This window comes from Triplophysa rosa, linkage group LG15 (assembly GCF_024868665.1).
Source record: "Triplophysa rosa linkage group LG15, Trosa_1v2, whole genome shotgun sequence".
Taxonomy (NCBI): Eukaryota; Metazoa; Chordata; class Actinopteri; order Cypriniformes; family Nemacheilidae; genus Triplophysa; species Triplophysa rosa.
In genome coordinates, this window is record NC_079904.1 from 10,525,527 (window position 1) to 10,552,746 (window position 27,220).

Genomic DNA, 27,220 nt, shown 5'->3' on the forward strand with positions numbered 1-27,220 from the left:
CACAGAACAGCTATTCACTTATTTTTCTGTAATTTTCTCAATAAAAATAATAATATCTGAACGAAGTTTGAACATGCCCTTTTCTTTACTCGGCTGGCTGTACTAATGTTTTTGTACCTCGTATTTATGATTATGAAGATGACCTCTAATAAATAATTCATTAAATATAAGGAATAGTACAGATTTCACCATTGGATAAAGGAGGACTTTTCCACTTGCAATCGATGCATATGAAACACGTCACTGCCCTCTAGTGCGATTATTCTCGAAATACTCTTCTTGTTCTCTAAATAAAAAGCACATCAGTTAAGTAGAGTAGATACTGTATGTTTTATAATGCCTCACATATTATAATTGTTAAAATAAAAATAGTTAAGAACAAATTCCAAAAGTAATTGCCTAATGGATTTTTTTATTTGGTAACAATAAACTTATTGAAAATAAATGAGTCTTAAAAATACCAAAATGAAAATACTAAATTCTCAATAACGCATCTTATGCCTGTGGATTTCTGGCATCATTGAAATGTTCATTTACTTTGAAGAGTCTCTGGAGGGTATTCCAGAAAGCTGGTTATGTGACATACCTGGGTAAATTTAAGGGTTAGTTAGCTGGTAACCTCAATTTGTGGTTCCAAAAATGGAAATAACTTTCAGGGTATGTAAGTAACCATAGCAACTTACTCTCTGAAGATAACCTGCTCCGGAGCAGGTTAATGTTCCAGGGTTGGTTCATTTTAAGGAAATGTTACTAAGCATTTGGGGTTGTCTGCGCTTTTGATGAGCGTCAAGTGGGCGTGGAAGCACAGATTAGGCTATAATATATTATAATTTTACAGCAATATTTCTATTACATTTCCAATCTCACCCATCGCGATTCAGCATTCACAACTACTTTTATTATTAACTTTATTATTTAAACTTTTAAAATTATTATCTTTAATAAAATAATGTAAACTGTTATTGTTAAATTTTATGTATTTATATTGAATACTGTATACTTTGAATTAGGTTTATTAAAACGTCTCCAAATATCACTGGATGAATATGCACACCTTACAATTTCCAACAATTAAAGGATGTTAATAGTGAAGTATTTGAGCAATTGCATATCGTTACTCTTGTCCACTTAGTAGGCAATATTTGATGTATTGGGTCAAAGACAGTTGTGGCCTAATGGTTAGAGAGCCAGATTATTTAAACTCAAAGGTTGTAAACCTATGACATACTGTTCACATATTTAAATTCTTATTACAACTTTAAATCCATTTACATAAAAAATAAATAAAAAACGTAGACTTAAGGTTTTTCATACTGACTGTATTCCTAAAAAATGTCTTTCTGATCCTCAGTCTACTCTTACAGTTTAGTATTGAAAGGCCTTTCTCCAAATTACAATTTGCCTTTCAGGATAGGACGTTTCCATTAATTTTAACATTTGGAAAGCCATGACCCTTTAGCTAATAAAGTCAAACCAAAAAATGAAAATGGATGCATTCGAAATACATTTATTTAAAAGGGATATATTACATGACATATTGGACATGTAACTGTGGGCCTAACACTTCATTCTCTACCTCTGTCACAGCAGACCTTCATCCTCTAATGCAAATGAATTATGATGGTTAGTGTGTACTGAAGTGTTAAAAAGTTTTTTTTTTTAAAGATTATGACAAGTGTAGCAGCCTGTGGGCCTAACGTTTCATTCTCGACCACTGTCACAGCCCACATACCCAGAGTAAGCAAGGTTTGGGTTAATCAACGCAGAGTTCAGGGTTTAGCCGACGGTAAATTAACCCTGCTTTCTGGAATAACCCCTGGTCTACAGAGCTAATTATTTTCATGAGGGGAACAGAAATACACAAAAGCTAATTCTTAATATACTTCAAGAGCCCATGAGAAAATAAAGCGGTCACTGGAGAGATGTTTAGTGAAACTTGCAAAAGTCTTGGGATTATTTAAATATTTGTGACAATATTAAAATACCTACCAAACATAAGTAAAATGCATGTGGCCCCATTCATTAATTTAATTAAGATTAATTCTCAGTTACTATGGCATGATTCCACGAAGATAACTGTATGTTGCCCGAGTACCTTACAATTCATAAACAATTACAACATCTTTGTTTACAAACATGAGTACAATTCATCTGATTTTTATTTACAAGTTAACTGAATCCACGTGATTAGTAACATCCATAAACACTCACAAAAAGCCTGAACAGTGGGCATACAACAGGTTTCCTTCACCATTTAAGAATTACACAATTAAGGAACAATCTACTTATACATGAAATGAGATATTCAACATGGAGAAAAATAAACTTTTTGTGCGAAGAGTTTACATTCTGAAAAAACACTGTGGTATTCTTTGCAAAACTCAACTTACTGAACATCTAAAGAAGAAAAAGATAGTTAGGTAGTTCAAGTCAGAAATTAAATATTTACACATTAGCAGCAAGATAAACACAATGTGAGAACTTAAATGTGTGTACCAAAACAATGTGCAAAACAGCATCGAGCCCTTATAGAATTCTGAACATTCAAGTGTGAGGAATTCAGTCTAACTTGGCAACATAACGTTTCACCTGACCAAACATAACATTCAATTGTCAATATAAAAATATATATAATGTATTGTATAAAAAAGAAAATTAAAAATACTATACATTTTTAAACGCCGCAGTCATGTAATACGATGTTTTAAACTGTTGGGAATTAAGAACAAACAAATGATCAAAAACTAAATAAAAGACAAGAAAATAAAATTAACCCAATCACAACATTACAATTTAAATGACTTGAAGTTTAAATAATGCAAACAACTGGGGGTGGTGGGGGGGCAAAAAAATGAAGCCATTTGAAACCTGGATAAATGTCTTTGAACTGCCTTTTGCCTGTGGGCCATTGGTACATAGGTGAACACAAAGGCTGCCCAATTTCACACACATGCAAATGTCCGTGAGCTAGAACCAAGTGGTCAAAGAAAGAAAAGGGACAAATAATTAAGATGCATGAACTGCAATTATGCTGGTGTGGACCAAAACAAAAAAGGCTCAAAAAACCTTGCATTGAAAAGTTGTTACATGCAGACTGATCATTACAGGAAAGGCATATTAACAGCACTAAAAGGCATATTAACAGCACTAAAAACTATACTATAAAACATTCAGCCATGAACTAATGGTACCCCGTGATGCAAAGCCCTTTTCCACATGTAGTAGGTGGAACGAGGAGTAAGAGGAAAGTAAGACCTAAACTCTTTAAAAGTAGGGAAAGACTTCTCCTCAAATCGCTGTTGCAAGAATAGCTTGGCTTTAGCCTTGAAATTGGCCAGTGCCACAACATCCATCACAAACATCTGTTCATTACTGGATTTGTCAGGGAGAGAGAATTCAGGCAGCATGAATTCAGATGGGCAAACTGCCTGTCCATTCAGGCAATCAATGTTTCCATCAAAAGAAAACATTTCTTGAGTTTTTATCTTTGCGATGACATCCTGGGAGACGTTCAGACTCTGGGATTTCTGAGTCTCGGATATCGTGATGGGCTTCTCAGTTTTCCTGTTCCAAAGCCAGTAGAAAGAGGAAGAAACTGAAGGGAACTTGAGCTTGAATTTGATGAAGGATATCTTTGATCTCTGAACGTGCATTTTGGCTTCCTCCCGTAATGTTTTCATCTGGTAGTAATCCAGACTCAGGGTTTTTCGTCTGAGTCTGGAGATCGTAATTCTAGGTGTCAGTTTCCGTCTCTCCAACATAGCAGGGGACAGTTGACTTTTTGGACTCTGGGTTTTATCAACATCTGAGCCTTCTTCACTGCTCCCTGAGAACTCTTTGAAAGGTGTGAACAGCATGGCTTCCCTCCTCCAGTTGTAGTAAGTGGATCTGGAGATGCCTGGAAACCTTCTTTTAAAAATTCTGTAGGGGAAGGATGTGTTTGTAACAATGCAGTTCTGCAGGCTCTTCTTTGCTTCTTGCATCAGGGACATATTTTGGGCTCGTTCTCCTTCCAGTTTCTCGCACCTGATAGCTATCATACTGGCGAAACTTTTCTGATTGGGTGTTTCCTTGACTTCTGGAGATGACCAGTAGTCCTGCTCAGTGCCGTCTCCTGGACTCAGCTCCCCTGTAGAACCCCCCGAGACACTGCATGTGGACACAAGCTCATGCTTCCATGCGTAGTACGTGGATCTGGGAATTTCAGGAAAAAGCTCTTTGAACTGGCTGAGGGGAATCAGTTTGCCTTGTCTGTAAGAGGTCAGGAAAAAGTGTTTGGCCTCATACCTCGCCACCGATTTCTTGTGGTACTCTGCGCTCTGCCTCTTCCAGCGGTAAAAGGTGCTCTTCGTGATGTTGAACTTGCCTTTGAGGGTGGAGTAAGAGAGCTGGGAATTGGGACTCACATGCTCCAGAGACTTGAGGAAAGGCATTCGCTGATCACTGTTGGGACTGCCAATTTTTAGGTCACTGGCATGAATCAAAGCCACAAAGTTTTGGGGTTTGAAAACAGAGCCCGCCTCCAGGTCACCTGACCACATGATGTGCAGGGTCAAGGGCTCAGTGTCTTTCAGCCACGTCCTCGGACGGATGAGTCGATTGAAATAGGGACGAATCTTTAAATTGTACATGGGATATACAGAATAAATGTTGCACTTCAGAACCGAAGCCAGCGCATACATGTGCCACATGTTTGCAAATGTGCCGGGGAAACATGTGGCCTTGACATCTGCATCAAAAATGGCCTCCAGTACCTGAATCGGAAGATTGAGCATATCCTGAGACTCTTCAGCACAGAGCGAAAACCTGGCTGCCTGCAGCATCACCTTCGAGTCGATCATACCACACAGGTAGTATCGTTTCCAAAGTAGCATCTCCACCACGGTCCTGACTTGCAGCTCCAAACTCAGGCTGGTGGAGCCCACCAGAAGCATGCTTGCTGAATCGAACAGCAGGTTTCCCTCTCCTTTGCAAACCAGGGGAAGTAGACCAGCTGGCGCGTCTGCTGGATACAGTCTATGAGCTACAGCGTCAATGCCCAGCCATGAGGATATCTCTGTGCAGAGTGCTGTGGGAAGATGGAAAGCAGAAAGAACCTGCTCCACATCCACAGCAACCTTTGTTAGGGTATCCAGGCCCACACACTCTGTGGCCTCCTGCAGCTCCTCCAGGACTGAGAGCACCACCTCTGTCCTCTGAATCATGTCTACAGCAAAGTAATACAGGAAAAACACAAGATGAGCATCTAAGGATTAATACATTGAGGAGCTGTTTGCCTAAAATTGTGGGAATAAAAAGCTTGTACATTTTATTTACAGACACAGAAGAATACAAAATTGAAAAAAAAGTTCAATTCTACATCTCTAACTTTACTGCACTGACATTTTTATGTAAAATACAAATAGCTGCATCACATAGTACTCATTAACAAGAAAAGGTCAAATTTCAGTTTGTGTAAAAAGACAGTGCTCTTTTGAAAAGAGTTCTATGTGACTGCCACATTAATTATTGTAATTCAACAGTATCACTCTATGACAAACACTCACAACGGATCACTTCATTATTCATATTTTACCCACATTTCAAAATCAAATTCAAAATATTTTGTCAAACATATAACACATAGAACTTTAAGAATAATGTGACCATAGGTTGTGACTAAAGAAAATCAAAACAAATTAAACACTTTAGTTTTAAAAAAAGTTGGCACAATTATATTGTTGTCCATAAAATTACTTAAAATATTTTAGTATGGCCCCGTCAGATGAAAATATCGTTAGGATAAGAAACATTTCAGTTAAATTATCCTTCACTTTTTACCTGCAATGTATAGCCTAATCTTCAATAAAACGTATTTTTTTTAATACGATAATCGGCGTGCTTGTCGAAGCAACTGAAATTACAATGAGCCTACTAAAATAATCCAGATAAGGCAACTTTTAAATACTTTCGTCACTTTTTAGCGTTATGCTTTAACCTTTTAATTGTCCTTCGAAAACGCCATTTAGGCGACACAGTTCATAACCTACAGCGAAGCCTGGGTTTTAATACAAACAATATAAATTGTCACAGCAAAGGCTGAATTATGATGCAAACGCGAACGAACAGAAATCTCGCTAAAATATCTTACCTCGTTTTTGTTAGTGCCTCTTAACGTTAAGAACTTTGCGTCAACTAGTCAGGAACCAAAAAACTGCGACCGCCTTGCAACTCCAAGTTTAATCCATTGTGTGAGGTGGACAGCGTGCTCACCATAGGTGAGACAACGAGAGCAATCTGAATCCAGGCAATGGAAATTTCACATGATAAGGGCGGTACCTCCTCCAGGAAATTGTCAATCACTGAAACGCGTTGAGTCGCTGTTAAAAATACACACACATTCACGCGCGCACAGACTTCTGATCAATTTCAATGCGAAGTGTAAACAAAGGCCGATTTTTCGGATGATCGATATTACATACGCGTGATATTGTTAAAACGTTTAAGAAGTATATTAATTGAGTAAATGTAATTGTGTTAGACTGGACAACATGGAAATAATATCACCTGCTCATTTTAATATTGTAGCTTACAGCTGCAATGTCACACCATTTAGATTCATTGTTACTTTAGTGTATAGTTGACAGATAACCCGTACATGTGTCAAATGGTGTAAAATACAAAAAAATGAACATAAATATTAATCATAAAATATTGTGTCCCTAAATGTTTGCTGTCACACCATAGGGTACATGTACGGTTTATTTGTGAACTACCTATATATAATAAAAATTACTTTGTTTATAATATATAGCATATGGGTAGTGAGTAAAACTATTCTCTATTAGGCTATCTAAATAAAGTTTTGATGGAAAGATTGTATTGTTTCTTAGTTTGACCTTGTGTTTTCATTTTAATTGAGCAATTAAATAAAACATTTTTTACCAAGACAACAAAGCGAACAAAGTTTGGGTTCTTCTCTAGTAACTGCAGTTAAGCTTCACTGCACTACTGGAGTCAACCAATTATCATTAAGGAATGCTGGAAATTACCATTTCCATAGCTCAAAGTGAACTCCCTCAAACAATGCCTTTGAAGTATTTTCTCTTCATGCCGAAGCCTGGGGTCCAGTTTCAAACAGATGTAGATCGATTTTTTTTCTGTAAATGACTCGGAGATCTGGGGATGTTTAGAGTAGGACTCTCTTCTAATGGATTAGCAAGACTTCCATTATAAGCCCCAAAAACACAAACTGTAGGTGCTGAGTAATTCCAGCAGGTATGGAATCTGCTCAAACCATGTCTCTGTTGATGTATAAATTCGCTTATTCTAGTTGCATTATTACAAGTCAGACCAGTATCCTACACAAAGCCAAGCTCACTGTTTTGTTGATTGGAGTTCTGCTGTTTGGTAAGAGAGCAGACAGTAGGCTATGTGCAAATGGCAGTGAGAGGAGACAGATCTGCAAAGGTGCATATCTGCCTCTTGTTTCTTTAGGGTATTACTTTTAACACCTCTCCCCTGTGCACCTTTTGCAGGCCTTTCACAGAACCTTTTGTTTCTGCTCCTTCAGCGACAGACCCCCCTCCACCCCAACCCTCACAGGCCTGACTTCATCCTGCTCATCGACATCTTTCCTTCTCTTTCCAGCCTACATATTAAAATGGAGGTGGCTTGATGCTGGGCTTCACGGTAAAAAAAATACAACAGATTTCTTTTAAAGTATGGATAAAATAAGTGTTATTAATTCTGACACAATGTAACAAAATGGCTATCACCACATTATCATTGATTTAGTTGTCTTTTTTCTAAAGCCACTATATAGTATGTGTTGGTTGAACGCTAGACAACTAATATGTTGTTTATGTTATTATGGTGCATGCTTGTAGCTAAATGTACAACATCTCTCACAGAGTTACACAGAATTAAAATGCAATGTGTTTGCCGTAATGTCAGCATGTAGATGAGTCGTTGTGTGATTCCACACCTAAGGTGTTCTGTGTCCATCCTGTGCTTAAAATGCTAATGGAGCAACATTGGGTTGGCTCCGGTAGTCTGCCACATGCTGGGGTTGTATGTATGTGCTGGGGTATGGGCCGTGCTTGCGTACGTTGGGGGTTTGAGAGGGTCGTCAAAGATCTGTAGGACATAGACAAGGAGAGTCTTGCAACCTTTTGTTCTTGAGCTTGGCCGTGTGGACTCTGGCACAGTCAAGAGCAGGCCCTTGACACCTATTGGGTAATCTCAACATGGGTTCTGCTTTTGTGAAAGCACGGGGCAGTCAGAGTTTTCTTTTTTAAACACTGTTCAACCTTATTACCTATCCAATACAAACAATAGGAGCACGTAGAAAAGGACAAACAAATCTGAGGCTACTGATTTTCTTTAATATAGCAAAATCCACGAGTTCATACATTTGATCATATCGATTCCCAGTTTAAATTGTCACCACAAATTTCCTTTATATTATGTTATCCAAAGGGCTTGTTTTTTTCAGATAGTACGTATACACAACTATAGAGAGACTTTACATTCCGGTTTACATTTATTTAGCTGAAATTAAATAACTTTGAATAAAACTTTCAGACTTTAAACCACACACATACAATGACCCCACTGAGATCATGATATCTTGGAAATGTAATTTGCTACCAACATGGTTTACATAAAGGATAAAATTAAGCATTTAATGAGTTTTTTATGACAACTAACTTACTAATATTTAAAAAATGATCAAATCAACCATTAGAACTAATGGGATCACATAATATGTAATAATAAAAATAATACTGAACTAACTTTATTATAAGTAAAACGCACTACAAGATAAAAGTAACTTGTTGTTACTGTCAATACAATTTATTTATTAGCAGTGTTGGGCAAGTTACTCTGAAAAATTAATTAATTACTAGTTAATAATTACATATTCAATAGTGTAATTAGATTACTTTACAAATTACTCTCTCCAACAAGTATTTAATTACTTATTACTAATTACTTTCTATATCCTATATCAACCTTGATTTGTTAAGTGATTCAGCAGAAAGACATGAAACGGCTCTTTTCATTCATTCAAATAAATCATATAAAACTACATAAAGTAGTATTATTAACTGACCAAAGTATTACAAATGTGAGAATTATACATTAAAGCACGGATTTTAAAGTTAGACTTTGAATTTTGATGTCCATTCCTTGCACACACACATATTACACAAAGTATTTAGTTTAATTACATCAGAAGTAACTGTAATTAAATTACAGAAAAAATAGAGTAATCCCTTACTTTACGTTTTCAAGGGAAAAGTAAATAAATTACAGTAACTAATTACTTAGTAACTAGTTACACCCAACACTGTTTATTAGTAATATTTGGATAAAAAAAAGTGTCAGTAATTTACAGTAGGCCTATATAGTAAATTGATCTTCTCGCCCTCTTTTCTGGTTGTATCCTAAGGGAGATCACATTAACAGCACCTTGATGTTCTTCAGATAGCCATGAAGTTTTACTAAAGTTCTTTGGCTGACCACACAGTGCACGGCAGGGTCATATTCTCTCCAAAAAAACACATTCTTGCTTTATCAGCACCTTAGTTTAATGTGAACAAACATATCTGTTGACATTAAATCCTAAAAAGAGCAATAAACAACTACATACAATAAACTTCATCATTGGAGTTTTGGAGACTGCTGACATTACATTAGCTTAGGGTTCCGTAAATTCTGTTTGCTTTTACTAGGATGTACTGTACTAAATTCTTCTCTGTTCATTTAATTTTCCTGATGATTTTTTATCACGCAAAGCTGATTTGAAACAATGCAACATTGTAAAAAGCAGTTAATAAATAAACTTGATTTGACTTAAACAATGTTTTCTCATTAAAGAATTGATGATTCATGCAGATTGACTTTATTATGCTCCGGTATTAAATGTTTGCAGTAATGCCTATAAAGCTAACTTTTAAAGCAAAATAAAGTGGCACTGCTCTGGGTGTACGTGTGTTCATGACTTGCTGTGCGTGTGTTCACTACTCTCTGGATTGGTTAAATGCAGAGGTCACATTTCGGGTATGGGTCACCATATCTGACTAATAGGTCACTTTCACTTCAAATCTTATACATATAGCTCTGTTGCTTGAAATAAAAATAAAATAAATATAGTCCAATTTTTCCACATTTTATTTTTTTATAAAAGATTATGTTTTCGTATATCAAAAAGATCGAGCACTCTCTTTCTATTATTCTAATAAAAATATACATTTAAGAGTATCTACCACCAGCAGGGGGCCAAATGCCAAAACTGACCATGTCTGAAACAAACACTTCTAAGCGCTAATCATAGAATCACCTTCTGTACACTGAAAAACTGTTACAGGTGTACCCCCCACGGTCAAACTGCATACTATTAAAATTGTACACATATTAATATTCATTCAGATGTACTGTATGCCTTATTCGGATTTGCTTATTTTGCTAGTTTAGTAGAGAGTAGTTTGTATTCATGTTGTAATACAGATATTCGTCCAGCTGGTGGCACCCCAGTACTTATGAACTGCGTCTTTAAAACAGGCACTCGACATCAAACAGGATCATTGACCTACACACAGGATTTAAATATTGTTTGCTTCTAGTTGCAGATGTTTGCGGGCCAAAAAACGGACTTTACCAAACAAAATATAAGGGGAATATATATTAAATATTTATTCCTTTACTTATTGATTGTAATATCGTAATAACGATGTAGGCTATTATTATTTTTCAAATATATAATTTGACTACATCAATTAATATGTTGACAGTTATTTTTGTAAAAAAAAACATTTTATTTGCGTAAGGGGAACCTGGTGTGCGTGGTAGGGTTAATTGTGTGGTATAGGCTAATATTACACACAGTCCTTGTGCAACCATTTTACTTAACGAATTATTTAGGCTATGTGAATTTATTTTGTAAGAAAAAAAAAACATTACATAAATGTGCCATGACACAAGATTATTCTGACAGGATCAAGATGACGTTTTGGCGGTGGGTTGCATCTTGAAGGCTATACGCGCGCAAGTGAGACCCGCCTCTCCTCCACACTGTGTATCCTTGCTGAGAGGATATCTGTGCGTCTGCTGTCATTTCGTTCAACAGATAAATCACACCGCAGCTCAGACTCGGTGTCCTGATTTGGCTTTAAACGCTGTCGGCCAGGTAATACTCTGGATGCATCTCTGCATTATAATCTACCAATGCTGCTGTCAAACTGAAAACGGACGCACGGGTGGATTTGCGAAACTGATGGAGTGATGCTCGAATAACAACACAAGCGACGGGGATTATCGGCAAACGCACTTCTCGTGAACCGGTTTTCAAAAACAAGCGTTCAAGACGGACGACGTACAAGAACACAGAGGGAGAATCCGTGGGAAGATGCGGGAACGGGACTTCATGCCAAACATGGAACGGGGTAAACCCGCCACCTACACGGGAGACAAGAAGGCAAAAATGGCTGCTAAAACCAACAAAAAGTGGGTGAGACTGGCTACTGTCTTTGCATATGTCTTGTCCGTGTCTTTGGCTGCTGTAATACTGGCCATTTATTACAGTTTGATATGGAAACCGACGTCTGGCTCTTCGTCTGGACTATATGACGTTTTAATGCCCATTAACCCAAATAATATCACAGCTAGTGATGTCTCATCAGTGAGCAAGACTAACAGGTCATCACCGGTCAACCTAAGGTCAACACAGATGCCCACTGTGTCCCCAGTGGAAAAATTCATTTGGGACAGAGGCCTTTCAACAACACAGAATTCAGAATACACAGGACCAGTGGACTCAGAACTAAGTGAAGAAAAAACAGAACATTTTAATACAGCTCATGTTTCGGAGAGTAGCATTACCGTAGCGGGTGCATCAAGTGAACCCTTTACAGCCATAGGGCACCAAGACACAAGAAACATGCATGACGGTTCCGGCGTTGACCCAGCAGAGAATCAGCCCTTGGACTTCATTCGTACCCATGAGCCACACATCTGGGATTCAGCCTCTACGAACAAGAATTTATTTCAACAGCCCACAACTGACCAGGTGTCTTGGACACCCGATGTCTCCTCTTTGACAGAACGTGGACTTGAATTAATAGAGGGCTCCTCTCCGTCGCAAGAAGATTTGGTTACCAAGGACACAGACAATGCAGGAATTGGTGTGTGATACCAAATAATTTGACATTAATGGCGATGACTGTGCAGTGAAAGAACTGGCAAATGAGACTGTGATGGAAAAACTCGTTTGCCATGCTTTTTTAGTGTTCAAGGACATACACTGTTTTGACCAACCTGCTTTGGAAATCTCTTATAAATGTTATTGTATTATAGGGTTTAGGACTAGCATAATAACGAATAACACCATACAAAGAACGGATGGGAATGAGCTTATATGAACGAGTTAATCAAACACATTGCCTATTGAATTGTGCTCAGGAATGAAACATTTGTCCGATTGTGAAAAGTATAAAAAACACTGTGCTAAATCACTGATGTTGATATTTAAATATGCTATATTTTATAAATCTGTGTGGGTTAGAAAATACAGATAGCCTATAAGGAAAACATGATGTATTAATAAACATATATTTTTATGCAGGCGTCTGTGTTTAAAGACAAACCACATTATATAAACATACGTTATGCTATCTGGTTAGACAATATAAATGTTAGACAAAAATCGATCAAGACCCACATGTTAATCTGGCACCTAAAGCCTTTTTACTTTTATCTTAGCAATGAAGTTAACATCATGTATGTAGTAGAAAAATGAACACTTATATTTATTTAAACTAATAATTAAAAGAATTCATATGTAGTTAAATTAAATTGCTTCTGTCCATATTTTTATAATCATTGACATTTTGTGCCATAAAATATCTACGAGTCCCAGTAAAAGTCCTCGGTTTTTCATGAACTAACACCAGATGGCTGACAAAGTGCCCATGTAAACTGAGCAGAAGCCACTACAAATCATTAATCTCTGCTTGTGCGCCAAACTCTTCCAGACCTGCCTCTGTTTAATTTTATATAATTTAGTTATCAATACATCAAACAAAAAATGGGTACAACTTCATGTCGTAAATGGGGAATTCGTGTTTGATTGAAAATGGATGGATCAACGCAGCTTCGAAATGACATATTAATCAGTCTGAGTGCTGTCTGATTGGAATAAATGGCTTAATTAACACAGATATGTACATCCTCTTCTTCTGAAAATGTGGCATACCTGGTAACAAACATCTAGCAACATGGCTGAAATTAATGTGTTGAATTCAGGTTATACACACAAAAATGATTGTACTATTATGCAGATAAAGCATAAGATCACCTGAAGTATCCCCTGCAGCAAATATCTTGCTTGCTTTTATCCTTCACTTCTCCACGGGGACCTTCTCATTACATTAGTCTCAGCATTCTATTCATCCAAGCAAACAACACTGTGCACTGGCAGATTCCTATTATCTTCAAATAGATGAGCAAAGCAAGGTTAGCTTGAGACATTGTTAATGAAAAATGCTACAGTACCTTATGGACCTTCACTGCATATTGAAAGATGGCCTTGTGGGCAAAACACAGCGCTTTGGAATGCTCAATTTAAGAGAAAATTGCTTTTAGAAGTTTGCTGTGGTTGTGAAAGGCAGGTCTCTGTTGACAAAGGGAGTGTATAGGCCAACTTATTTCTATGCACGGTAAAATGAAATCTGTAAATGTACATTTAGATCACATTCAGATTCACTCACACAAGTTTAGCTCATGTGACATTTCTGAAAGGGATAGTTCACCCAAAAACGACGTCATCAATGACATTTTAAAGAACGTTGGTAAACAAACAACATCCCCATTGACTTCAATTGACAATGAAACCATGAAACATTTCTTAAAATATCTTTTTTCGTGTTCTACAGAAGAAAGAGTCAGGTTTTGAATGATCAAATTTTTATATTTGGGTAGACTGGATAGTCTTTGTTTTCAGTCACTTGTCCCTCAAGACACATGACAACAGAACTAAACAGAGCCAAACCCTATCGCTAATGTCTTGCAAAATATGAATAATGAATTTTAGCACAATTAGTATAATTTGTATATTTAAAAGATTATTTGGAAGGTACACAAAAACATGAGAGAGAGCGATGAGGTCAAAAGATGAGAGAGAACTAGAATATAATGCAAGAGATAAAAAAAATGCCAAGGAAATGCTCATCAACAAAAAGGAATAGTACGGGATAATACTGTGGACAGTAGGAAGATTACACCTGCAGCATGTTGCTTCTGACTCGATCCACCATCTTTAAAGATTAAATCCTTAAATATTGATTTGTCCTTTAAACTTTTGCAAACCACGTGGCAGAACTTTTTAAGAATTATTTCAACTAGATTGGCCTTCCCTCTGTGAATTCACCGAATTCCCTTTGCTTTCTGGACAAACACTCTGCTAATGGTGTCAGGTGTAATGATTCTATGTGTCAGGTTGACATTTCACAGGTGTTCACAGGACAAACCACACACACACAAAGCTGGTGGAAATGGGCCTGTGTGACGCACACATTTAATCTCATCAAATATCATCATGAGCCATCCTTGATTAATATCTATACTCATCATGCACGTCAAAATAGATTACCTACAGCACTCTATAAAAATCTGTTGGTGCATCTGAACATGATGACTGTGCTGTTTGATGTCATACACACGACCACTAACAGGAAACAATTTCACCCCTATGATGTCACAGAAGCATCAGCTGTTGAAAATGTAATTGAAACAGAGCCAACTATACAAATCTCCTCTTTTCATTTTTATTCATATCAAGTTTTTGGCATATTTAGTCTGCAAGTACATGTAAAACACTTTGCACTATTGTCATAGATGGCATGGATCAGTTGCAATTCTTTACATGTACATTACATTTGTTTATTTGGCAGATGCTTTAATCCAAAGCGACTTACAAGTAGGAGAGCATATAAACATTTTGTCAACACGCTAAACAGTACCGTTAGTTTACAAGGCCATGCTACTAGGAGTATTAAAGCTGGAGTAAGCACAGGAGAGAATGAACAAAAATGTGTTTTTTTTGACAGACAGACATACAGAGTTTTTGGTTAGTCAAATAAATGCGGAACAGATAAGTTTTGAGCTGTTTTTTGAAACTTGTGAAGGATGCTGCAGTTTGGATTGAAGCTGGTAGTTCATTCCACCATAGGGGAACCGAATGAGTAAAGGTTTTTGCAAGCGATTTGGTGCCTCACTGTGATGGAACAACCAGACGTCGCTCATGTTTATGTCTTTAAACACAAAACTGTCTTTTAGGGTTCCTTACAAAGTGATGTCTGTGAGATTCATGAAAAAACAAGTTTCAAAGGACAGATTTTTTGAAACACGTACTTTCAGACATGGTTTGCATCATTTGTCTTGGGGCCAAATCATCCAGTGTATGAAATTTAGCGGCATCTAGTGGTGAGATTACGAATTGCAACCAATGGCTTACTCCACCACTCTTTTTCAAAGCACTATGGTCAGAGTATAGAATACCAAGAGGCAAAACTCAAAAGAACATTCCATTGCAACACCCGTGGCCAGTAGCAGCCCTGTGCTCCTGCCATTTTGGGGTGAAAAACGACTCAGCAGTCCAATAGCTTTATGCTGTCGCGATGGCAATATTAGCTGCTTTTTAAAAAAGATATATAAATAGAATTCTATATTAAGTTGCTCTGGACAACCACATCTTAAAACCCAAAATAAAAATTCTGTCGCCATTTACTCCCGCTAAAGTTGTTCCAAATCTGTATAAATACCTTTTGTCCACCATTGACTAGCATATGAAAACTTGCTTCATAAATTTCTTGGTTCTGTTGAACACATTTAAGAAGATATTTTGAAGAACGTAGGAAAGCAAATAGTTCTGGGGAACTTTTGACTACCATTGTCATTTTTCCTACTATAGTAGTGAGTGGTGGCCAAGAACTCTTTGGTTACAAGCATTCTTCAAAATATCTTCTTTTGTGTTCATCAGAACAAAGAAAATGACAGAATTTTCATTTTCATGGACTGATCTTTAAATGTCATAAGAACATTATAACAACATTTTTCAGATATGCCAAAGTCCTCTGGTTTGTCTTATCAAATACAGTGCATGTGTACTCCAAACAATTAAAGGTTACACTAAAAAAGGTTGTAACATATTAAAGGTTCAAATTAGTCAACAAGGAAGACAGAATGAACAAAAGCTTACACACTAAATTAAGTAATGAAGCAACTACAAAAGGACCAGGTGGCTAGGCTGTGCATTGATGGACACCTACAAGATGTCCATGCCTGTAAGCATATGACTGGAGTGGGTGGATGATGTGTTATGGAAAGGCTCTCCATTAGTGAAACTGGCATGACCAGCTCCCGTGAGGACCAGACACCCACAGCCGTGGCAAACAGACCTGCCTTAAAAGGACATCAAGTAAACCAGAATCAGAGGGGCATGTGGGAAAGGCTCTGTGGGGCTATGATCTTCGGCAGAACTCTGCTGTTTTGGAACATGTAATTAGAGATAATGGATGTGAAATTCAATTAGCAGGGTGTAACGGAAAGAAAGAAACTGTTGTGTAGATGTTACAGATTGTGCCTTTTGAAAAACATACATAAATATGTAGCATTTCCCATTAGCACTTTTATCCCATTTGATCTCCTGAACCTTGAAACCTTTTTGGAATAAATTCAGTGTTATTGTATCGTATCTTCTGCGAAAACAAAAAAACATGTAAGCTATACATAATTTAGTAGCAGAGATGCATTTTGTCAGCCTTGGAAACATATTGAGCTTCTCAAATGCGCTCATGGGACACGAACGCATAACCTGTTCACAATGTGCTAATGGAAGTACAGCAAACATAGACAAATGCGTAAACAGTGCCACCACGTGGATAAATAAGGAATAACACGCAAGCACGAGCAGCCATGCTTTTTCTTCGTTGTAAACAAACATGAAGGAAAGAATCCAATGTAAATCTACACAATGTATGGTTACGCTAGACACAAACAAATTTACCCCTCAAATCTAAAAAAGTGACAATTATTTGGCAATACGATCGTTATCTTTAAACATAGGCCTACAGTTCGGTTGCGTTATCGAAGTGTTCCACTGCTTTTAGAGTTTTTATTAAACCAATATATGTGTGTGTGTGTGTGTGTGCGTGCGTGCGTGCGTGCGTGCTTTAAACGCCCTCTGACGTCAGTCATGTATTTGCCCAATGAGAAAGTAAAGTTGCTCTCCATACTAAATTAATTTGGTTGGACAAATGCAGCGCTTGAATGCGTCACAGTGATGCCACAAGAGGTTTCCAGGCATCCAGAGATGGTTTCAAAAACCACAAGCTTATTGGCTGCAAAGGCACTAGAGCTAAGCATGGATGCATTAAAATGCTTTTAACCAGACAGAAGAACAAGCATTTGACAGCCTGAGAGAAAGATATATCAGGGAACGTTTTGATTTGATAAACCAATTTAAAAACACTTACTTTATAACTACATTGTACATTTGCATGGTTTTCAAAATGAGCAGGTCGGCTGCTGTCCAAAATCAAGCGTGATCGTTCCATGGATCCAACTTTCCTAGTGTCAACAGTTGCACACACAGGTCCTGTAAGACTAAACTGACATACTTCAGGTTAATGATGAATGAAACATGCCAAGATAATGCCAATAAACAAGTCATGATCCAAATAAAGTACAGATTATTTTCTCTGACCTGTGTGTTTGCTAAATGTGGCACATCTATTTAACTAGACGAGAACCTTGGGATATTGGGGGAAATATCACGACCCCATCTAGAGGAGACAGTCGGCACTAACACGAGCCATTAAATAGAATCAGCATTTCAAAATAAGAGTCATAATCTCAGAAACGCATTTTCAAATTCTGCTTTTGCACATTGAGCAATGTTTGCAAATTATTTTAGAGGGTAGAGTTAACATGTCTGTACCCGTGTAGCTTCTGAACATAAAAGAAGTAGAAGAAATGTGCAATTCAGACAAAGAGAGCAAGAGGTTACATGTGAGATAAGCAGCAATGATTATAATCAACAAAATAAAACTGTATTAGTGAAATATGCCAAGGTTATTACATAATAAAAACTACAGGAATTGTTGCTTGCTATCTGTTTAAAAAAGCCATTTGTTGTTTTGACTTGTGTTGTACAGATATGTAAATGAAATAAATAACAAGATAAAATTGTCAAATTATATTTTAAAACCTTTTAAACGGTTTTAACCTCAACAGCTGTTTTAAAGAGTAAACCTTTCATATAGTCATTTTATTTCACAAGTAGTTTTTGAGTGAAGTAAATGAAAGCTGTTTGACATGGGCGGTTAAATGAAGGGATAAAATGTCCCGGATGCGTCTGAGTGATAATTTGCATGGCAAATGTCATGCTGCTTTTATCCAACAGTCAGAAGACTGGTATAATTCAGCGGTCACCCTGTCCTCCGAGAAAACAAAGTAATCCTTGCCTAATAAAAACGATGAAGATATGTCACACAAAACCACATCATTTTTAAACTTTATTTTAGTTTATAAAGCCAAGAACATACGAAACACTGAATAAATTTTTTAAAATAAGCTCATGAAACAAAAGATAAAACAATATTTGCATATATTCCTTGCATTATTTCTACCACTCAAATATATTTATTTAACATATCTCAAATATGTTATGAACATAAAACACAACAAATACACTGCTAAACGCCCAGTGCAAACATCTGAGCTGTTAAGTATGTAAAATAACATTTCTCATGGTTGCTTTGGTCCTTAATTTTAACTTTATGTTTTAAAACACCTCACAATATAACTATTAATATGGAATGCATGTCAACTCCACGCTAACCTTTATATCTCAATATACTTTCACACCATCCAAATATTAACTGTTAAGCCTGAATTAGTCAGTTTACCTGGATGGGATGACTTCAAACGTAAGAGTGAAGCAACCACAGTGTGTTACTAGGTTACACTTCTATCATAGCCATTTCACAAATAATGATTGTTTAAGTGTATTAATACAATAATGTAATAATTAACTTTATATCCTTGTGCAAGCATTTTATGGCTTTTCCACAAACTCTGATTTTACATTAAGACTTTGCCACAAAAATTGGACAAGGTGTGACATGGTAATTGAAATGTTAAGACTTGAATGGACCTTCAACCGAAAGCATTTTGATATAGCTTGATTAGCTCTGATATAGCTCTGAATAAAACAGTGTCGGCTAAAAATAAGTTTTGAATAACACACAATTCTATGGAAACAGATAACTTGCATACAAACAGAGACATTTCAGAAATTTACTCGGATGAATTGTAGATTAATATCTTTGGGAAACTGAAGTAGCTATACACAGGAAATGTACTTCACTGTGTGACTCTCTTTACTCTTTGTGAATTCACACTAAATTGAGGGGAAATTTACAACAGGTTGCATAGATTCCAGGTGAGCACACAAAGCTAGCTGAAAGGAATCCATAGGAGTGTTTTTCTCTGCTTTTATATCAAATACAGTATTTTTAGTGTTCTGGTGCAGGGGAGAATAGTGCCAGCATACTTTGTGATCTATTCTCCCTTATCTCTGTGCGCAATTGAGCATAGAGAATTATGTCCATTTAAGAAATGATACCAGAGCGACTTGAAATAATGGCTAAATAAAGCAGAACAAAAGCAGACACTTGTGTTTGTATCTCTGTGTTCACTAGACATAAGAGCACCACTAATAAAACAAAATATTCTTCTTAAATACTAAGATGAAATCTTCAGACTAAACTTTCAATGTGCACCATCATAATAGCCAAATGAACAGAAATGATCAATAGGATGGACATAATGGCAGCTCAAGCATTGATTGGTATTTTCAACCAAAACATCACTGATAGTGTAATTTAGTCCACCTGGGTATCTGAATAACTATTGCTATGTAAAAGACCCCGTATGAAACCGAAAAGCAAAAGCTTGAGGCACTAAATCCAACCACAAACATGGAGCAACGTATTCTGAATTTGCATACACACAGAAAGTGGAGATCGAAAGGTTGAAATTGGTGTCTAAGTGCATAGAATTCTCCTCACATTTACAGTATGGCTTATTTCGAAGACTCGACTCGGTGTCTCATTGTCTCTTGTTGTGCTTAGAGTTGTAGTGGCTCCGCATGTCTTTGCGGAGGCGGAATTTCTCCCCGCACACACCGCAGATGTACAGATGCACATCCATGTGCTTCTCCAGGTGCTCGCCGCTGGGGAAAATTTTAAAGCACACCTGGCAGATAGTCTCTCCGGCCGACAGGTGGGAGATCATGTGTCGCACGTGATCGTGTTTAAGGAAGGTGCCCTGGTCGCACACTGGGCAGACGTACCGCGCCATTCCCTTGTGCATGTCAGTGTGCAGCCGAAGCTGTCGTTCACGCAGGAACTGTTTGCCGCAGGTTTGACACGTAAACTGCTTCTCCTTGGTGTGAACGGTGTAGTGCTCCCGTAGGTGACACCTCTGATAAAAGCCTTTGCCACAGATGGCGCAGAAATGCTTGCGCCGATGGTCTGGCTCGCCGCCATCATCCAGCAGGACAGGACGGAACGTCTCCTGTTCAGGACAAGCCAATGTGTGCTCCACCGCGAGACTTTCGCTTTCAAATATCAAACCGCAGAGAGGACAGCGAAAGCCCAGGTCGGATCCTTCCAACAAGCCCTCTTCCATAGCTTCCCCATCTTCAAGCAGAGGTGAATCCTCACCTGGGGAGTCAATCTCGGGACCTTGGGGCTCGCCACAGCGTTCGGCGTGTTCCTGGAGCTGTCTGCCTTTGATGAGCACTTGGCCACACCTTCCACAAGCGCAGATATGTCCCATGTGGCTGGAGATGTAATGGGCAGACTGATCCTCCTCGGTCAGCAAGGCTCCACACAATTCGCACGGAATGCACACTCCATCTAGCTTTTCTTCTTTGATCGTGTGCACCTCCGTGTCTAAAACTTTACTTTGACCCTCCGAAGCACTGGCGACGCCATCCATTGCAGATATTCCAGCCTCCTCCTCGCTGTCGAGTTTCATGTGGTCTACAACATCTTTGTATGGCCTGCGAGCTTTGCAGCTTCCAACATTATGGTTTTCTACCTTCACCAGATTTACACTTTCTAAATCCGTCTCAGAATCATAATCCCGTTCCACTTTAATGGTTATATTCCTGGAAAAGTCTGTTTCACCATCCATTCCAGTGGCAACAGACCTGATCACACTGTCTTTGTCTGGCCAATCTTCTTCACCCTTGCAAACTCTGTGTTCATCCGTCCCCTCTGAGGTCGAGCTCTCCGCCTTGCCAGTGTCGCTGTACAGCTCTTTGTTGGCTTTGGGTGTCTGGAAAGCTTTGCGATTGGTGCACGTAAGGATGTGCTCAATAAGCAGCTTTTCACAGCTGAACACGAAGCCACAATCATCGCACGTGTACGTGCGACCAAATCGAGGACGTTCTTTCATGGCGGAGCTTCGGCCCGATGTCCTCTTCCGTAAGTCACACGGTTGGTCTAGAACTGTCTCTGAGTGTGGCAAAGGGTGTGGTATGACCACATCTTCAGCAGGCCTGACAGTCGAGATGTTAATGCTTTGACGAGCAGTTGTGGTTGAAGCCTTGGGTGCGTGCTCATTCTCGGCAGGGCTGGGCCTTTGCTGCTCAAACATACGAACACCAAACATCATCTTGCCACCCACTACACTGGATGAAGATGAGGAGCTGGATGATGAAGACGAGGATGCAGAAGACGAGGGCGTCAGATTGGAAGTCCGGATGTCTCTGAGATCCTCAAGCGAGTCAGGGATGTAGTACATTTGTAGGTAGGCCATGGAGGATTTCAGCTCCTCAAATTCATAGTGATCCACAGCGATGCGGCCGAGGTACATGAGCTGCAAGATGAGGTCAAAGCACTCCGCGCTGATTTGCATGTTGCTCAGATCGAATCGTGCAGTTGCCTGCTGATCCCGGATGAACATCATTCTAAAGTATGAGCTGCAGGCTGCCAGCACAGCTTTATGGGCCCTGAAGTAAATGTCCCCAATGGAAATACAGCAGTCACAGAGGAAACCCCACTCTCTTTGGTTGTTGAGTTGCTGCAGGACATGCTCGCTGTGGCTTGGCCTTGCCATTACCCTGTGCAGAATTGTACATACAATAGACCATTAGCAAAATCCAAGTTTAGGGAGACTCATTTATTTCCCACTTAAGTGATAACAATTGTCATGACAATGAATGGATTGATAGTACATAATAAAGAGCTGATTTAACACTTAAAGGGATAGTTCACCCAAAAATGAAAATTCTGTCATTATTTACTTAACCTCATGTTGTTCCTAACCTGTATACATTTCCCTACAATGGCAGTAAATGGGGGATGAGATCTGTTTGGTTACTGACATTCTTCCAAATATCTTCCTTTGTGTTTAGCAGAACAAAGAAATGTATACACGTTTGGAACAAACTGAGAGTGAGGAAATGATGACAGCATTTTCATTTTGGGGTGAACTGTGCCTTTAACTATTGTTCTATATGAAACAAAATGTAAAAAGGAAAATTGACAAATATCTGGAATTTCCTAAGAACAATCATTTAAGAAAACTAGTTATCATTATTTAATAATTAATTATCATTATTTAACAGCTAGATTGAAATGCTTTGGCGTTTTTATATTTAACAATTCATTGTTTTATCAGTTTAGATAAAACTGTCTGCCAATGAACAAATGTAAATGGTAATATGCTAAAATAACCATTTATTGTAAATAGTTTAACAACAATTCAATAAACAATAAACTTGGCCAAAATAATGGATGAAATGGTAATAATGAATTGTGTAAATTAGTGCTAGAATTGCAGATTCTGTGCCAAATTATAGGTTACAAATTACAGTTCAAAATACAGTAATAATAATAACATTCTTAATTTATGTATGTTTACATACTATGTAGTTTATGTGGTTTGTTTACGTTTCCGTTGTTCAGCTCCATTATAAAGCCAAGCGGAGAGGTTTACATCCCGCCCACGCATTCTCATTGGCCCGTTTCAGAGACAGATTCATGCGGGCGTTGTGGCTGTCAATCATACCGCACTTAAAAGTAAAAATCCAACTATTTCAACAACGAACCAAAGACACGACCATACGAATAACCGCACCGACAATATAAAGTTTTTAAAACATATATTACGAATAAACGACAGAACAGAATAATTCAGACCGTTGTCATTGGGAGATCTCACGCAAGCATGCAATGCCACCCCCGCGCAGCTTCCCGCACATACGCAAAGCTTCACATTACTGCAGCTCGTGTTTACACGCAAAAGACTCCGAAAATACTCACCAACGGCAACGGGCGCTAACTTGTAGCGAACGACAGAAATCTAGTGAAAACGCCGAATGAAGAAGTTCCACCTCGTTTGCCTTCGTCCAAGCGAAAACTTGGGACGAGAATAGCTGATCTCGAGGGCGAAGCCCCTTGTGCAGCGCGGATGAAAGAACTTCCGCACAGCCGCTCTGCGCGCTCTATCACCGCACTAAGATCCGGCCCCACTCACGCAAATCCAGCCCGCCCCAGCACGCGCAGCACTGTGAAAATGCAACCAAACCATGTATGAAAATGTGCTCTTCAGGACGAACCCAATGGCTACCCCCATACCCGCTTGAAAGAGAAAAATAATTACTACATAGATAGGAATATATTTGTGTGTTAGCACAGGTCCTGTCAAAGCTGGCTTTGCTCTTATCCATGCAAGTTGACATAGGTGTTAACCTAATTTTAGTTAAGAAGTTAACCAGTACAATATACTCGCTTACTGAGCCACAATTTAGCCATAAAAGAATAAAACGGAAGGAACGAACGAAAATATAAATAAAAACAGAAGCATCCGCTTTTATGCGTGCGTCTGGATCAGCTAATGTACAGTATGGTCACGTGACGGATAACAAGCTTAGCCGTCTATCGCATAGGAAGAACCTCGAGACCATAAGAGTATTCTGCTGCAACAAATACGAAATTTTTGTCCGTTTCTCTCATATAGTTGGTAAGAATTCGTTTTTTGGCACCATGTGAATGCGTTATGTCTGTGCTATGGTACGTGCATGGTTTGTTCGCTAAGATGCATGAAAACGTGCAGCGTTTCTTCGACAACATTATCGGTGTAGACCAGACGTGTGAAAATCATTACGAACCTGTCGCGAACCAAAAGCATGCACCGAATTACTCCCCCACGATTTTTATGTAGTGTCAATTCATTCAGTCGTGACATTTTCCATGCATGCGATTCCATGTTGTTTCTTAATGTCCTTTTGTGTCATGATCTAAGAATGATTCAAGAATCATTGTCAGGTATTGTCTAGTCATAGCCTATCTACATGCAAATACCTAATAGTGATGAACTGAAAACATTACATAGAAGTCAAATCTTTATTATTTCGCTGCACGATTTACACGGTATATATATATATATATTAAGTTACAAATTGCAAAGAGCTTAAGACATAACAAAAACATATTATTTAATGCTTGAATAATACGACTGCATTACAAATGCAAGAAAGTGATTCATAGATGCATTGTCACAATAGACGTCAATGTATCCAATTCTATCCAGATGTAAACATCTGGTTTATGCTGTCAAACATTGTTAAAATGTTGTGACAATTTTGTTCAATAGAGGTCGCAATTACCCTGTCAACTCTTTTGCGAGTCTCTTCATTGGCTTGGCATACAGTATATGAAATGTATGTGGCTAGAGGCTTTGGCAGCACTGAATAATAGACAAATGGGATTATAAATGTAAAACAACTATAATATCCTGAAGGGTAGGCTGCAAAAAGCACTATTCTGTTGACATCATTTTATATTTGTGTGGGTGTAACAGGTCGAGATGGATGTGTCTGGCCATAGTCTGTTTCTCCTGCAACAGCTGAACGTCCAAAGGGAGTTTGGCTTTCTGTGCGACTGCACTGTTGCTATTGGCAACGTATACTTCAAGGCTCATCGTGCAGTTCTCGCTGCTTTCTCAAACTACTTTAAAATGATATTTATACATCAATCCAGGTGAGCTGAAACTCCTACTGGAATTTGCAGTTTTTCTTGAAATATACATCATAGATTTTTACACTAAATGGTCACCAATTTTTTAATATTGTGTGTTAATCAGGAAACCATTTGGAGGAGAACTCTTTGGTCAATAAACATTCAAATCCTCTTACAAATGTAAATTGGCATTGGATTTAATTGAATAGCTCACTAACTGAACAAATGTATAATTTGAATGCACTATAAGCCTTTTTGAATAAAAATGTATGAATGTAAATTTGATATAGTTCAATATTTTAATAATAATAATAATAATAATAACAATAATGTATAATACACATGTATAAAATAACATATAGATATTTTAATCATTTTTATTTTCTTCAGTGAGTGTATTAAAATCCAGCCCACAGATATTCAACCAGATGTCTTCAGCTACCTGTTACACATAATGTACACAGGCATGGGTCCCAAACAACCTGTAGACCAGGTCAGACTTCAAGAAGGCATCAAATTCCTCCATGCATACCAACTCTGCCGTAAAACAGGTGAGGGTGGCCCAGATGCATCCTCTGAGCCCGTCCGTATGTCCAACCTTTATGGTATCCAGATCTCTTCACAACTAGCGAGTAAAGAAAACTCAGGCCTGAAGGCTGGCGGTTCACGGGACCCAGAGGACGGGCGCTCCAGTACAAGGGCCGATCGCGCACGTGGACGATTAGCTCTTGCTGTAGGGCTGGAGGGAATCACATCTGAGGGACAGCCCCAGAGCTTTCGCGCCATATCCTCTGTGGCCTCGGGTGATGACTCTTATATTTCGGCACGAATCAAACAGGAAAGAATAGAGGAGGAAGAACAACAGGAAGGCGAGAAGGAGCCTTGTTCTCTCTCCCCAAACCAGGTGAGCCCCTGCCAGACAGGCCTGTTCAAAGATGGCCCTTTAGCACTTCTGTGTCCCCGCTGTGGTGAACGCTGTCTGTCACCTGAAGGCCTACAAGAGCACCTTTTTACCCATGCGGCCTGTGCCCTCGAGCCTGGCGGTCTGATGGAGGGCCTGTCAGAGGATAAAACCCAGGAGCATACATCCCTGGAGGAGAGGAGGCCCCATATCGAGCATATAGACACTTGTAGCCTAGAGGAGGCCCTACGGCAGAGCCAGGCCCTGGCAGATGAGCTGGGAGTGGAACTCAGACGAAGCGTCGGGACCGGACGGAGCAGCAGTCCATTGGCAGCCTTCACACGAAAACGAAAGATGGCTTGCGCCGTCTGCAACCTTCGCTTCTCACAGAAGAGCCAGCTGCAGGAGCACATGTTTGCGCATGTAGGCAAGCCGCTGAGATACCACCGCTACAGTCGCTTCTGTGGACAGACGCTTCATGGTTGCGAGAGCCAACCGGATATAACCGCAGCCACGGAAGAGGAGGGGGCCAAGGACACTCAGGATAACGGTAGTTCCTGCTACTCGCTAGACTCTGAGGTCTCTCAGGAGAGTGTGGACGCTGTGACTGTGGAATGAGCTTTGTTTGGTACAAATGTTAATTTGTGATTTGATTTCTGCCTCAGCACCACTACACGTGTGTCCTGTCTCAAAAGTCCTTGTCATGATGTAAGATTTTTGTTGAAGATTTGGTGTCGATGATTGTAGTGTTGATGTTTTATGACTCTTGGATGACTGAGATTACTTGGTCAGGTATTACATTTTAGTTCTATATTCAAGGAAAGTATTACGCCGTGTCTACACCGGACGCGGCGCGATGCGACAAGAGACAATGGACCGCATTAGAATCCATTTTAATTTTACATTTTGTCCACACTGGATCGCATCAGTGTAGACACGGTGTTAAATTGAAAAAAGTGCACATGAATTAAAAACGGCTAAATAGGAAGTGCCACTTAAAGGGATAGTTCATCCAAAAATAAAAATTCTGTCACCATTTACTCACCCTCGGGTTGTTCCAAATCTGTATACATTTCCTTGTTGTGATGAACACAGAGAAATGTATTTGGAAGAATGCTTGTAACCAAACAGTTTTTGGCCCGGTAAAACGACACTGGAAGCCAAAATTACCCTAGAACTGTTTGCTTTCCTACATTTTTCAAAATATCTTCTTTTTTGTTCAACAGAGCAAAGAAATGTA

General features: G+C 38.7%; 4 protein-coding genes across 6 annotated transcripts; 2 read left to right on the forward strand and 2 right to left on the reverse strand.

Moving 5' to 3' along the window:
* Window positions 1–1,987: 1,987 nt before the first annotated feature.
* On the reverse strand, window positions 1,988–17,610 carry vrtn (vertebrae development associated). Of its 2 annotated transcripts, none has more exons than XM_057352981.1 (2): window positions 17,517–17,610; window positions 1,988–5,206 (listed from the first exon to the last, which is right to left on the reverse strand). In XM_057352981.1, the coding sequence occupies exon 2, from the start codon at window positions 5,202–5,204 to the stop codon at window positions 3,171–3,173; it is 2,034 nt and encodes a 677-aa protein (XP_057208964.1). In that variant the 5' UTR covers window positions 5,205–5,206; window positions 17,517–17,610; the 3' UTR covers window positions 1,988–3,170. The 2 variants fall into 2 exon arrangements, with proteins under 2 accessions (XP_057208964.1, XP_057208963.1); XM_057352980.1 differs by lacking the exon at window positions 17,517–17,610 and adding an exon at window positions 6,131–6,244.
* Window positions 11,025–13,112, forward strand: zgc:153157 (uncharacterized protein LOC751674 homolog). Its single transcript, XM_057352982.1, has one exon. The coding sequence runs from the start codon at window positions 11,393–11,395 to the stop codon at window positions 12,173–12,175; it is 783 nt and encodes a 260-aa protein (XP_057208965.1). The 5' UTR covers window positions 11,025–11,392; the 3' UTR covers window positions 12,176–13,112.
* Window positions 17,611–18,561: 951 nt separating the features above from the next.
* Window positions 18,562–23,633, reverse strand: zbtb1 (zinc finger and BTB domain containing 1). Of its 2 annotated transcripts, none has more exons than XM_057352582.1 (2): window positions 23,382–23,633; window positions 18,562–22,177 (listed from the first exon to the last, which is right to left on the reverse strand). In XM_057352582.1, the coding sequence occupies exon 2, from the start codon at window positions 22,171–22,173 to the stop codon at window positions 20,155–20,157; it is 2,019 nt and encodes a 672-aa protein (XP_057208565.1). In that variant the 5' UTR covers window positions 22,174–22,177; window positions 23,382–23,633; the 3' UTR covers window positions 18,562–20,154. The 2 variants fall into 2 exon arrangements, with proteins under 2 accessions (XP_057208565.1, XP_057208566.1); XM_057352583.1 differs by lacking the exon at window positions 23,382–23,633 and adding an exon at window positions 22,985–23,363.
* Window positions 23,634–23,954: 321 nt separating this feature from the next.
* On the forward strand, window positions 23,955–26,614 carry zbtb25 (zinc finger and BTB domain containing 25). The gene is made up of 3 exons (XM_057352584.1): window positions 23,955–24,081; window positions 24,922–25,100; window positions 25,470–26,614. Exons 2-3 carry the CDS (start codon window positions 24,928–24,930, stop codon window positions 26,596–26,598), a joined length of 1,302 nt encoding a protein of 433 aa, XP_057208567.1. The 5' UTR covers window positions 23,955–24,081; window positions 24,922–24,927; the 3' UTR covers window positions 26,599–26,614.
* The last annotated feature ends 606 nt before the right edge of the window (window positions 26,615–27,220 follow it).